General features: G+C 37.1%; 1 protein-coding gene across 1 annotated transcript in view; it reads right to left on the reverse strand.

The window, feature by feature from the left end:
- Positions 1 to 442: 442 nt before the first annotated feature.
- Positions 443 to 13,680, reverse strand: part of prkg1 (protein kinase cGMP-dependent 1) — a 142,880-nt gene continuing 129,642 nt past the window's right edge. Inside the window, exons 11-19 of the mRNA XM_016513239.1 lie at positions 7,129 to 7,225; positions 4,894 to 5,033; positions 4,695 to 4,784; positions 4,458 to 4,599; positions 4,001 to 4,164; positions 3,761 to 3,883; positions 3,446 to 3,508; positions 1,972 to 2,038; positions 443 to 1,223 (exon numbers count right to left, since the gene is read on the reverse strand). Coding sequence (XP_016368725.1) covers positions 1,125 to 1,223; positions 1,972 to 2,038; positions 3,446 to 3,508; positions 3,761 to 3,883; positions 4,001 to 4,164; positions 4,458 to 4,599; positions 4,695 to 4,784; positions 4,894 to 5,033; positions 7,129 to 7,225 — 985 coding nt within the window. The 3' untranslated portion in view covers positions 443 to 1,124. The remainder of the gene's footprint in view (positions 1,224 to 1,971; positions 2,039 to 3,445; positions 3,509 to 3,760; positions 3,884 to 4,000; positions 4,165 to 4,457; positions 4,600 to 4,694; positions 4,785 to 4,893; positions 5,034 to 7,128; positions 7,226 to 13,680) is intronic.

Consider the following 13,680-nt stretch of genomic DNA (forward strand, 5'->3'; position numbering starts at 1 on the left):
ATTATGTAACTTCATAAACACAATTCCGATCTTACCCACATTTTATTTGGGACGCTGGGATTTGACTGCCCTTCCACAGGGGAAGTACAGTGTGTATTTTAGTAAAAAGCCTGCCCTCTAGTGGTGCACAAAATGTATTGAGGCTGGTTCATTATTTGAGTGGATTTCCATTGTCTTAAAAAAATCACGTTTCCCATTATAAAAACAAAATATATTCATAAGCCTTAACATAATACCTTTAATAAGCATTTAAAGGGGTGGTCCACCCAAAATTGTAAATACTGTCATCATTTGCTCACCCTCATGTCGTTCCAAACCTGTATGATTTTTTTTCTTCTTCTGTGGAACACAAAAGAAGATATTTTGAAGAATGTTGGTAACAGAGCAGTTTCGGTTCCCATTGACTTAATATAATAACATTTTTCAAAATATATTATTTTGGGTTTGAGTTTGGAACAACATGATTCCAACAGAATTTTCATTTTTGGGTGAACTATTCCTGTAAGACGAATATGCTTAAAAAGACTAAATGGAAATTAATTGAATCATATCAATCAATTCAAATCAATAAATCTCCACCACAGGACCTTTTACCTTTTTAAGTATTTGACTCTGGTGTGTTTCTGTTCCAAATATATTAGCCATATTCCTACACAACTGTCATACTATCAGAAGTAACCACAAACTAAATTCCGTCCTAAAATGCATCTTAGAAACATTATCAAAACTCAATCCAGATCATAGTACTGTCTCTACTTATGATTCTCTTTTTAAGACCCAGACTTAAAACCTGAAACCACTGCTTGTGCAATCAGTCAAACATGAAACAGCAAAGAAAAAAAATTTAAAGACTCATTTATAAGACATCGGCTCCAGCACGAGGCGGTCTGAGTCCATATCTAAAGTCGTGTTGGAAATATGGACTCCAGTTCTTCTGATTAGGACAGTTCACGTTAGTTGTGAGGTGCGGCGGGGAGCTGAGACACCCCCAGTGGCACCGCAGGACAGAAGTATGGGCGAAGGCAACTTGGTGTCACAGAGCTGGGCTAGACGTCTTCCATTCTTCTCTTCGCTGACAAACCACACGAGACACTCCAGGGCAGGGCATGTTACAAGTTTCATTTTTAGAAATCAGTGTCCCAGCCGGAATTGTCATCTGGAGGAGGATCCTCATTGTCCTCAGGAAAGCTATCAAAGTTACTGGTGTCAGTCGGGCTTGCAACCTAATAGGTGCGTGAATGGAAGAAATAGGATGTTAGACGGAACAAATATTGAGCAGTAATGTAAATGTTGTAAACACAACTGTAAAAAATAATAATTTGTGCCTGCACGTTTATTCATTATTCATTGTCTCAAATACCAACCAATATAAATTAGTATTTAATTCATACATATTTCATTATAATAAACTTTTATTTTATGGACCATTGTGGAAATATGGCAGCACAAATAATCGAAATAAAAGTGAAATCACAATATCAAAAATGCAATTATCAAATCGCAAAGGTTGCAATTTAATTTTGAAAAAGAAGAAATTAAGGGTTGACACTCCAATTTATCCTACATTTTTCTGACAGCATTTAACTAACAATGTAATTATGTTGAAAATACTTGAATATATGTGACCCTGCCCGTGAAAACCCAGCTAAAGTCATTTTTTTGTGATTTACTGTATTCTGCATAAAATCATCCTTCATAAAGATGTAGAACATTCTGTGATAACCTTTATATCTTTAATATTGACTGAGTAAGGCCATGTCAAAGATTGAAATCATAGTGAAATTAATGGTTGAAATCAAACTTTGATGCTTGTTATCTCATAATTAGATTTTGAGACTTTAGCCTGGATTTCACAGACAGGGTCACATATTTCAAATGCAAATATCTTAGTTTCTCCTCCTTTCACATATTCAAATTCACACTTATGAATTAAATTGGAGCATGTTTAAAATGGAGATGTTTTATACTTACATCAGGAATAATTGGAGGGGTGAGAGTTCCTTTGCGCAGTCCTTCCCAGTTAAAGCCTTCAAACCATCTATGATGGAAAAAGGGAATTCACATATGTCTTATAGAAACAGAATAGAAATGGTGGGTAGGGTGGGATTTTCAGTTGAACTTTCAGTCTTTGGAATTAATAGATTTAAACAATTGTACTTAGAACAGAGATGTTACCAAAATGACAAACAAATCTTAAGGGCTGGGTAAAAAATATCGATATCTCGATATTAATCGATTCTCATTTTTACGGAACGATATCGATTCTTAAATCCCAAGAATCGATTAGTCTAGCATGTTTTCAGTTAATGGACGGAACGTTGAAAGGGCACTTCCCATCCAATATATCGCAATAAGCATTGTGCTTTGGTACTTTTAATATGAAACAAAGTCTCAGATTTCAAATGTTGTCCATTGTATTGCAGTATTCAAACAATAAATGCCATTTTGGCGCTGTTTAATGTGGAGTGACAGATCGCTGTAGCGCCTCAGATCAACAGACGCGGCAGCGCGAGGCGCACGTGAACTGATCATCTCCTCCACATTAATACCAGTTTCAGCACAAAATAAACATGACTAAACATCCGAAGGTAAGTTAAAAGAAAGAGTACAACTTTACAATCCGTTTAATGTGGAGTGACAGATCGCTTTAGCACCTCAGTTCAACAGACCCGTCAGCGCTAGGCACATGTAAAAATGATCATCTCCTCCACATTAATACCAGCTTCAGCACAAAATAAACATGACTAAACATCCGAAGGTAAGTTAAAAGAAAGAGTTTAACTTTACAAGCCGTATCCTGTCTCATGTAATCGTTCAATCAGTGTTTCAGCCTCGCAAAGATGTCAATATAACAGCTTGTAAACAATGTCACGTAACGTCACATTTACCTCAGAAAAACATATTCGGTGACCATAAACTCATTAGTCAGATAGAAAAATAAACTGTAGAGAGGGGTATTTTGCTAAATATATGCGCCATATAACATATTCATTATAAATTTGACTGTTCTTCAATGTTTAATTTATGTTTGAATAAATCCATCAAGTTATGACAGCTAGGGGTTGAACGACTGATTTTTTAAAGTCAACTTTTATGTGATGAAAGTCGAGTCGAAGTCGACTAGTCGCTGATGACGTCATTAAAGTTGAGAGATTTTTTTTCCTTGAAAAAATTCGGCATGTACTGTACCTGATATATATCCAAAATAATCGACATCGAATCGAATCGGTAATCGAATCGAATCGCAAGCTTGTGAATGAGAATCAAATCGAATCATGAAATTTGTGTCAAAACCCAGCCCTACAAATCTTGACCCCATGCACAGCGTAATAAGACAAGTTTTTATAGGAATTCCTTGACCTTAATTTTTTATTATAAAATTTCAGCACTTTTGTTATTCCAGACTTCCAGAATCCCCAAAGAACAGTGACATTACAGTACTCACTTGTGCTTTTGGATATCTTTGACTCCATATTTCAAGTTTCCTAGCCTCTCAGACGGATTGTCCCTGAGGGAAACAGTATATTTCAAAACAGATTTAATTTATGGAGCTGATATTTAGTAAAAAATGCCTTTGATAAATCTAGATCCAACTAAGTTTTTTTTTTTTTTTTAACCTTAATGTATAAATGTGTGCTACAGGTTAAAACAGCAGAACATTTTAGTTAATTTAAAACTTGGCTGAAATGTATATTAATGTGTCAATACTAAACAATAAATCTGCACAGATTGAACTTCAAGGCTTTTTAAATGTACCCACCTGCATAGTTTTTTAATTAGATTGCCTGCATTTTTGGTGATCTTCTTTGGAAATTCTATCATGTCGATTCCTCTTAAAATGATATTATATGTCTTCATTGGATCCGGTCCTGAGAATGGTGGGCTGAACAAGAAAAGCACATTAGATTTGATAAAACTAGGAGGAGGAGTAATCCTAACACACGAACTGAAAACATTTGAGCTTATCTTGTCAAACCCAATGACAGGAAAAAATTTTTACCTTCCAGTCAAGAGTTCATACATAAGAATTCCCAATGACCAGTAGTCTGCTGAAATGTCATGTCCTTTATTCAGTATGATCTCTGGGGCTACATACTCCGGTGTTCCACAGAAAGTCCACGTTTTCTTCCCAAATCCAATCTTTTTAGCAAAGCCAAAGTCCACCTACAAGAGACAAACAGCATCTTCATACCAAAACTGCATTTGTGGCTTTTAGTCCATGTTCTTTAGCTTTAAATATACTATTGTATTCCAAAGTTGACAATAAACAAGGTCATTTTGGGTAAATGGGCCAAAAATATTGATGACTCATGTCGCACTAAGGGGTGTATGCACATTGCTGTCCAATCAGATGCACTCTAGATGGGAAGTCCCGCTCTTTGATACCAACTAACAACAAAATTCACCAGCCTCACAATGTCATCTCATATTAGAAAGTGCTTGAGATGTATACTCACAAGCTTGGCATACCCTCTGTGATCCAGAATGAGATTTTCTGGCTTTAAATCACGGTAAATTATTCCCTTGGAATGCAGGTATGCGAAGGCTTCAACCACACAGGCTGTATAAAACCGTGTAGTGGAGTCTTCAAAGGATCCTCTGTGAATAAAAAAAGAAACCCACTGGTGTTTAACTGAGTTTCCATTATTTAGAGTGATTAGCATCGGCCATCATCACAAGAACAATTTGGCTACCTGTCTCTAAGTATGGTCCAAAGCTCTCCGCCTAGACAGGCCTCCATCAGCATGTACAGATATTTACTGTCTTTGAAAGTCCTGTACAACCTAAGGGAACACAACCACACAATTTTGTCCATAAATGTATTTTTTTTTTGCCTTTATATTTTTTAGGATATGACCTCTATTGATGCTCTCGGGAGGTTTTAGCACCTACCTTACAATGAAGTCTGAATGAGCATCCTGCATGATCTGTTTCTCAGAGCGGATGTGCTCCTGTTGCCGCGTGTCCACGATGTGACGCTTCTTCAGAATCTTCATTGCAAATGTTTTGATCTCTTCACTCTTGAGCTGCACCTGTGGACATCGAAGGCACACAAAAAATGAGCGCTGAGAAAGTGCTAATAAGCTCATTTTCAATGGAAAGTAGCTGTAAAAACAAGTGCTAGTGCTCCTTATTATAGCACTTCAGTCAGGGTCTATTAATGTGTTAAGGGTCCTCAAAATAGATCAAGCAGGAATTCTTCACATTGCGTCTCTGTGAAGGCACTTGCGTGTTCATTCGATCTTGTAGCTATCTAGCAAATGGATAGCACTACAGGCATATATCACAGCCCCGGTGAAAGGACACTTGTTTTTACTATGTTGCCGTAGTGCCAGAAATAGGCGAGTGGAAAGGGGAATCCTCTACCCAGATCACTGGGCTTTCCTTTACAACAGAATCTGATCCGCAATGCGGATCTCTGCTCTCCTCTCTACGTCAAAGTTTCCATCATCTTCTTTCAACATATATGGTCCTGTGGAAAACGTCATACATTAATGATTTATGTTGAATCTATCTATCTATCTATCTATCTATCTGTCTGTCTGTCTGTCTGTCTGTCTAGCCGACTGTCTATCTGTGTCATTAACTGTCTGCCTACCTAACTACTTACTATCTATCTGTCTACCGACCTACCTAGCTACCTATCTATCCATCCATCTGTCCTAAATTACTTATGGTTTGGTTGAATCACGGTTTTTGGTACGGTTCGGTATGTGCTATGTTTAGGGAAAAAAGGACTATACTGTCAAATAAAAATAAAGAAAATAAGAACAAATAATTAACTACAAGCAACCGCATAAATAAATACAATAGAGCAAAGATACAAATATAATAAACAGTGCTTTTCAGGTTTTTTAGGTAGGTCTAACATTAGTTTTTAGGTACAGAAATTTTATAAAGTAATCAAATGTAAAATAACATTGCATATTTGACTGCATAAATTAAAGATTAATCCTTATTAAAGTTACAAAAGCTATTCAATCAAGAGCAGTGAGTGATTTCCTTCTCTTTTGTTGTTTGATTAACATTAAAAACTTTAAGATAATGCATGGATCTAGTACACCGATACTGTACGTTCAACTGACTATGTCTGCTAGGAAACTCACCAAGACAGGCATGTTAACATAATTTTTGTGTGAATGTGTCCATTCAAGTACAAGTCTTGAAAGAGAACTCAGTATTTGTGCGCTCTCTGAGATGTGGGTTTGACGCTTCGGATGCGCGCACACACAGATCTTCTCACAGCACGCGCAAGTTCTCATTTGCGTATTCTGGCTCTTTAATGTTTAAACTGGCGAGGCAATGCGTTTAGTTTAAACAGATAGCAACGTGTGCTGTTCAGGTCTCACCTGCGCATGCACGCTATCAACACCCGGGTGATGACGGCATAAATGACTGGTCATATTCAAGCATACGGCACTCGCACTGAACAAAGTTTACAAAGAGTGATTGGTTTGTCCCCGTTTTTTTTTTTTTTTTCATCACTGTTGTTGTAATGTATTGGGAAGCCAGAATGCATATCCATCTATCTACTCATTAAACTAGTCTTGTTGAACTTTGAATGGCAGTAAGTCAGATGTCTGCCCTATTAGCTCTGTTGTGGAAAGTTACCCTGAATAGAGTCACAGCATTCCCAGACCTGATCTGTCCTTCGGCACAGTAGAACACATGAGAGCTGCTCATGTGTCCAGCACTGTGTAAATTAGATTAGTAAAATATATTCTTATCATTGGTTGACATAAGTTTTTGTATTGAGGTGTTGCATGACACCAGAATATCATAAAGCAACAACTCCATATGCATCCACTGTTCTTTTACTGAAGGGGTGTCCAATCCTGCTCCTGGAGGGCCAAGATCCTGTGGAGCTTAGCTCCAACACACTTGCCTGGAAGTTTTTAGTGAGTTTGAAGACCTTGATTAGCTGGTTCAGGTGTGTTTAATTAGGGTTGGAGCTAAACTCTGCAGGAAAGTGGCCCTTCAAGAACAAGTTTGGTCAACCCTGTCTTACTGCAATCACATTTTAGTGCTTAATTATAGAAAGAGCTGATGAATTTGAACATTTTTTACTTATTAATTTACTTGCAAACATATCATGAAATGCATGCATATAGAAATGGCTCATCCTACCAGCTCAACTCTTCCAAATCCTCCAACTCCCAAGGTGTCGATGATGTTGAAGTCCACCAGCTTCAGGTTGGAGAAGAAGGCATTCTCTGCCTCGTATCTGCATTTTTTGAAGTGGAAAAAGGGAAACTTCTTAGAGGTTTGGATAGAGTATGTAATAGGGAATGTTGGAGCAGGAATTGGGGCAGGAAGGCTGTTTATTCGCTCCCTCTCTTTTCTCTCCTTTATCGGGATAGGAAGTAGCTCACGCATTCTGACCTCCTTGAGGCTTGACCAAACCAAATACTGTGAAACAATTAAATGTACAATTCTCAAAACGGCTAGCAATATTGCAAAGACGATCTTGCAATATCTGACTTGCAATATGCAGTACAGCCCTCGCCTCAAGAGCACGTATGGCAGAATAATAACAACAGTCTTTGCTCAAATGTGGAGCTAAGGCGCCATTTCCAGGTTACATTTCGAGATTCGGGATGCAGCGCAGATCGAAGAACAGAGCGATCCAGATTGGTGGAGTCTCTCCGCATCAATATCGGTTTGTGAAAGCTCTTCTGGACACAAAGTTTGGATGCAGAAATACCCAAAGTTACCACAGTCATCAGCAGAGACAGTACTAAAAGTCGAACAAAGGTCCTCGCTGAAAATCTCACAAAGCAAGAGGTTTTGTCCTTGCAGCAGCAGGAGTGCACGCTGAGGGACAGTACGCTTGACTGGTGAGACTAGTGCTGTCCTTGTGACTAAGTCTCAGTCCCTGTGCTTAAACTGAGCTTGACTGTACTCCCTGTGTGAGAGTCTCTACTAATACTGCCTTGCCTGATCCAAGTTTATTTTTAGCATGTGAACTTGGCTTACGGTTCTCCTAGTCAGAAAAGGTGTCCCTGCTCTACCCTCACACCACCATCTCTCTTTAAAGTTCAAATGTAACTTGAGAAGGACATTGGCGCTTGCATAATTATGAGCCCATTTGCATGCTTTGGAGTTGAGAGAATGAACCTTTCAATTAACACTTATAATAACAAAATTAGCTCGTCCTGGAAATAAGCGTGATATCTAGGCCTTCTGATAGGAAGAACCTGGAAGACTGGAAGAAATGTATCTTTAGCTAGATAGGAAGATAGGATTTCCATGTTGATGCTGCCAGCTGTGGAGATCATATGAGATGGAAAAAATCAGGAATTAGGGAACTTACTTAGTAACTGTACTTCATTACTATACTTAGTAACTGTAATTCATTACTATACTTAAAGTATTGTTTTTATGATTTTATACTTTGCTCGAGTACTTCTGAAGCTGAAGCTGCAAGGGGGAACACATTTGTGTTACCCCTTAAAATGTCAAAAACCAGCTACATTTTTTTCAGCACATGCATTTTGACATGCTTGGGTCACAAGGACGTTGTTGACCTAAAGAAATATGTTTCATTTATAACCACCAATTTATCAGTCAAATGTCAAATAACTATAAAACCTGACACCGATTAATTTAATTTATAATATAAGCTTTGGTATAACTCTAGTGTGTCCTGGATACTTACATAGTCATGACAAATGCCATTTTAATTTTATTAATATTTCCTTTTTTAATAACTTTGCATCTGAATCATAAATATTACTTAATTATTTAATAACTAAAATGTTTTACCTAAAGTTTAGTTTCACTCAAGGTTTATTTATTTATTCAGCTATATATATGGACTTTAGATTGTATCTGAGTTTGACATGGCACATACATGGCACAGGGATAGTTCACCCCAAATTTTTTTCCGAAAAATTAAATCATTGGGATCCCATGTTGTTTTAGATTGATTCTTTGATTGCATTTGTTTTCATTTCTTCAATATCTTTTGTTTTCCACAGAAGAAAGATACATGCAGGTACACAGTAATACAGGTTCAGAATGAGTAAATTCATTTTCATTTTTGCATGAACTATCAATTTATAACATACTTTTTCCACACATCTGAGTATTTCTACTTGCCATTCACAAATCTAGACGGTAAAATGCCTCGAGTCAAAGTCTTGAGGTCAAAGTCTCAGTACAAGCTCAGAATCCCTCATGTCACTTTAGAAGCTGGAAAACACCCTGGAAGACCACCACTGCTATTTGACACGGCAAGGACACAGTATCTGCAGTAAGTTTCCACATTTAACTAAGACTCCAGGCAGGTGGACAGCTGCCCTCTCCAACCTCTCCAGGCAATGAGAGAACTCCGACCAATGCAGTTGTCCGCATAAGAAGAACACGCCACATAGTGACATGGCTGTTTCTGCCAAGATCGACAGTCATTTGGAAAGAAGAGAATATTCCGGTACATTGCCCCATCTATATCAGCAAACGTGTCTAAAGCTTCCAGTTTCAGTATTTTGGGAATAACCAGAACTAGTTCTTGATTCCCAGCTCCACATAAGGGGCTTTCACACTGGAGGAACATTTTCAGTATTCACTTTTTGGCATGTTTGCACCGCAGGAACTAAGAACAATTTTAGTTATAGGAACGCCTTTTGGGGGGACTAAATTAGCTCCTACTTCAGAGTAGGGTCCAACCCAGCACAATAGGAACCACCAGTGACATAAGGGGCTTTCACACCAGGTAGTTAAAGGAACTAGACACCAGGGCGTTCCCCCGAGAACTAAATGTTCTCCTGGGGCCGTTTTCCTGGTTGCATTAGTACCACCAATGGGAACTCTGAAGTGATGTAAGCTGGCCAACAGCGACATCATTTAAATGCGGCATTCAACAACATCAGCAATTGGAAGAGGGAGGAAAGAGAACAGCCCATTCTTCTGCATCGGTCCATCTATCACAGTTTTCCATGTTTGTGGAGCTAGGTCATGGGATAAGTACATGTAAACTGTGTGTTTACATGGCTTTTTAAAATTGGCGAATTCCAGTGTTTCAAATGGCATGCTTTCAGCCAATAAGTACCCAGTGTGAAAGCCCCTATGAACTGCAAATCAACTCTGGGACTAAGAGTTCTACTTTGATAAAAGAAATTACGTTGGACATTATGGAACATGTTTACTGGGGCACAATCTACTACAGGTAACTGGTACAATCAGCAGCTTTGTAGTTAAAGGGACAGTTCACCCAAAAATTTAAATTCCCGCAAGAATTTTGTTTATCTTTGGAAAACAAATGGTGCACAAGAATGAAATTCATGAGTCATACATGCACGTCTGAGGTTCTGTTTACCATATTTTATGTGCCCCATGTGTGCGTGTCTATCAATGTTAATATGTGAATAAAAGCCTAAGATCTGTTAATCATTTAAAGTGATCACATCTCTTCAGAAGATATGGATTAAAGGAGTCGTTCACTTCCGGAATGAAAATTCTGTCATCATTACGTCCAAATAAATGACTATTCAAATTAGTTCCTGAATTTTATTAACTTTTTACATACACAATCTGATTTTATTCTATGAATCAGCCATTTTTGCACAGGTGTATCCAAGCTAATGCGTTCTCCATTGTTATGGTTACAAGCGTAACCCCTCAAGTGTTTGAGCTCCATAAGTGGGCAGAGGGGAGTGGGCTGGATTTCACATAAACTGTTGACAGGTGATATGTCACAGAGGTGTGAGCTCTGAGAAAAGCGACTGATGACTGACATCACATGGTCGACTAGAGTGATTTTCCACTGCCTTAGCTGAAAGCATGAGTTAGAGTGTGTTATGAAAACCCATATGTACTTCATGGGACAGTAAACAAGTCCAAGATAGTGGCTTGAGAGGCATTGATAAGACAATCTGAAAAAGCCAAAACCGGTTTACAGTACTTGGATCTTAAAACCATACCCAAAAAAAACCCATTTGATGTAGGCTCCATTCCAAACCTAGTGAGCAGTCTTGCATCCTAACTGAAATCGATTTGACTGAGTTGGTATGCATGCACTACATTGGCAACCTTGGATGTCAAGCAATTGATTTCATTTGAGTTTGGGATTAGCAGGTTGCTAAGCTAATGACAGAACTTTAATAAGCCAATAAATAAATAAAGTACCATTTTTATCTATATGAATTAATTGAACAATTTAGCATTTGTTAATACTTATATTGTTTTCATTATTTAATCATTAATTAAATAAATAATTTCAGTGATAATATTCAGTACTAAATAATATATTTATCAATCATGTCTCTGTAGAAGACTTGGATTAAACTGCTCAGCTCATATGGATTCATTTTACATGTCTTTAATTACATTTTGAAGCTTGAAATTGTTTATTACATAGACTGCCAATTGATGGGCAAAAAATATATATATAAAAGAATATAAAAAATATTTAATTAAAAATCATTTTAATAAAAAAAGTGATCCAAAAATGAACAAAAGGTCTTAAAAGTCAAACTTGTGTGTCAAGCAACTGATTTTAATTGAGTTTGTAGATCTTGCTAAGCTAATGATAATACAAAAAAAAATAAAATAAAATAATAATTAATTGATTAATTACACAGACGTACTACTCATAGAAATATTAGGTAAAATTTTTAATTATATGAATTAATTAAATAAATTGTTTATTTATTATTTAAATGCTATATTTTAAAATTATTTTTAATTACATAATTGTTTAATTAAATACCATGCTATTAATATACTTCATATATATTGAGTACTTTTTTAGTTGATATTCATCAACTCAAATAGTGCTCAAAATCATCATCTTAACAAATCAGCTCCACCTTTCATTGTGAGGAGTCTTTTATCCTCAGATTTCCTCACAATGCATTATGGGATTGTTTCTCTGAAGGATTTAGGGGATACTGTCTCAGAATTAGCCAAAAGAAGGCTGCACAATTAAAAACAGTCTGCTTTGAGGCAAGACCTATAGTAAAAAAAACTATTTTGAAAGTCCAAACAACACTGGACCCAAATGACCGTTTGTGACATCTTTTGTGGTTTGTAAAAGTAAGAAAGTTTTACAGGTTTAGAACGATCTATTTAAAATGCTGCCTATCTAGCATGAAGCCCAGAGTTTTCGGAAGGAATGTTCTATACCTTGACTGGCCTCCAGTCTCTCGCAAAAAGCTGAAGAGCAAACACATTCCTCCATGCAGAAGTGGCAGCCTTTCAACGTATCCACTACTGCTGTTACAGCTGTGAAAATAAGCCCTAAGTCCTAACTCTAGTCGGACCGCGGGCAGTTTCCTCAGGGGTCAGTGGTTAGCTAAGAACGGCTGGGTGCTGGGCTTTGACCTCATACCCAACAAAGAAAAGATGGATGAAATGACAGAAAACAGCGTGCTGCAGGAAGCCTGCCCAGGTGTTCTCCACAATCCAGCATTTGACTGCATTACATCCACTTGACGACCTCTTTAAGTCTAGGTCAGCTTTTGTTGACTTGGTTCTTGTCACATTATGTTTTACTCATTTAGGTTTGCACGTGTCTTAGATGACCTATTTGACCACACGATGACTTTAAACAATGTAAGAATCATTCATCAATTCAAAGGTCTTGTAAAATGTCCAGCATAGACCTTTCTAGAGCAACTAACAAAATATAATTTAATGGTTGTCAAGTAGCATGACAGAAGTGAGCTAAATCCAGTGCATGCATGTGACCGTTCCACATCTGTGTGAAATATGACGCGCTGTAAAACCATCAATATAAATAACACTCAATTTTTTACATACTGTAAGATTTGTTTAGGCTTTGATACTAAAATTTAAACTGACACAACTGTATAAAGACAGATGTATTTGTATTCAATATTGATTTTATTATTCTTAAAATAACATTCATCAAATCACATACAGTAGAAGCTGCTTTCAGTATTCTTTTAGCGCTCCTTATTTTATTTATTGACTTGAATTTGTGTTTTATCTACTTATAAACATATGTGCCCCTGGACCACAAAACCAGTCGTAAGGGTCAATTTTTCAAAATTGAGATGTATGTATGTAATGATCGCAAGTTTTTTTTTAACTTGACATCTTAATTTTATTGTAATTCTTATTTTGTTTATATATTATTGGATTTAAATGATCAATTCTTGTTGCCCTCATTCTGTTTTCATAGGTTGCTGACTGGATTGAGCCATACATAATTTCATTGTAATTTTGTTACACTGACAATAAAGAAATCTACAGTTCTTTAAAATTCTGATTAATTGGATACATTAAAGGGATAGTTCACCCAAAAATGAAAATTCTGTCATTAATTACTCACCCTCATGTCGTTTCAAACCCGTAATACCTTCGTTCATCGTCGGAACACAAATTAAGATATTTTTGATGGAATCTGAGAGCTGTCTGACCCTGCATAGACAGCAACGCAACTGAAATGTTCCCAAGTCCAGAAACGTAGCAAGGAGATCTGTAAAATAATCCATGTGACATCAGGGGTTCATCTCGCAATTATACGAAGCTACGAGAATACTTTTTGTGCGCGAAAGAAAGAAAAAAACGACTTTATTCGACAATTCGTCTCCTCCGCATCACTCTGTAAACAGCGTATGCTGTTTAACATTTCAGTTGCGTTGCTGTCTATGCAGGGTCAGACAGCTCTCAGATTCCATCAAAAATATCTTAAATTGTGTTCAGAAGATGAAC

The sequence above is a fragment of the Sinocyclocheilus rhinocerous genome, unplaced genomic scaffold (genome assembly GCF_001515625.1).
Source record: "Sinocyclocheilus rhinocerous isolate Xijiao unplaced genomic scaffold, SAMN03320098_v1.1 scaffold24, whole genome shotgun sequence".
In the NCBI taxonomy this organism is placed as follows: domain Eukaryota; kingdom Metazoa; phylum Chordata; class Actinopteri; order Cypriniformes; family Cyprinidae; genus Sinocyclocheilus; species Sinocyclocheilus rhinocerous.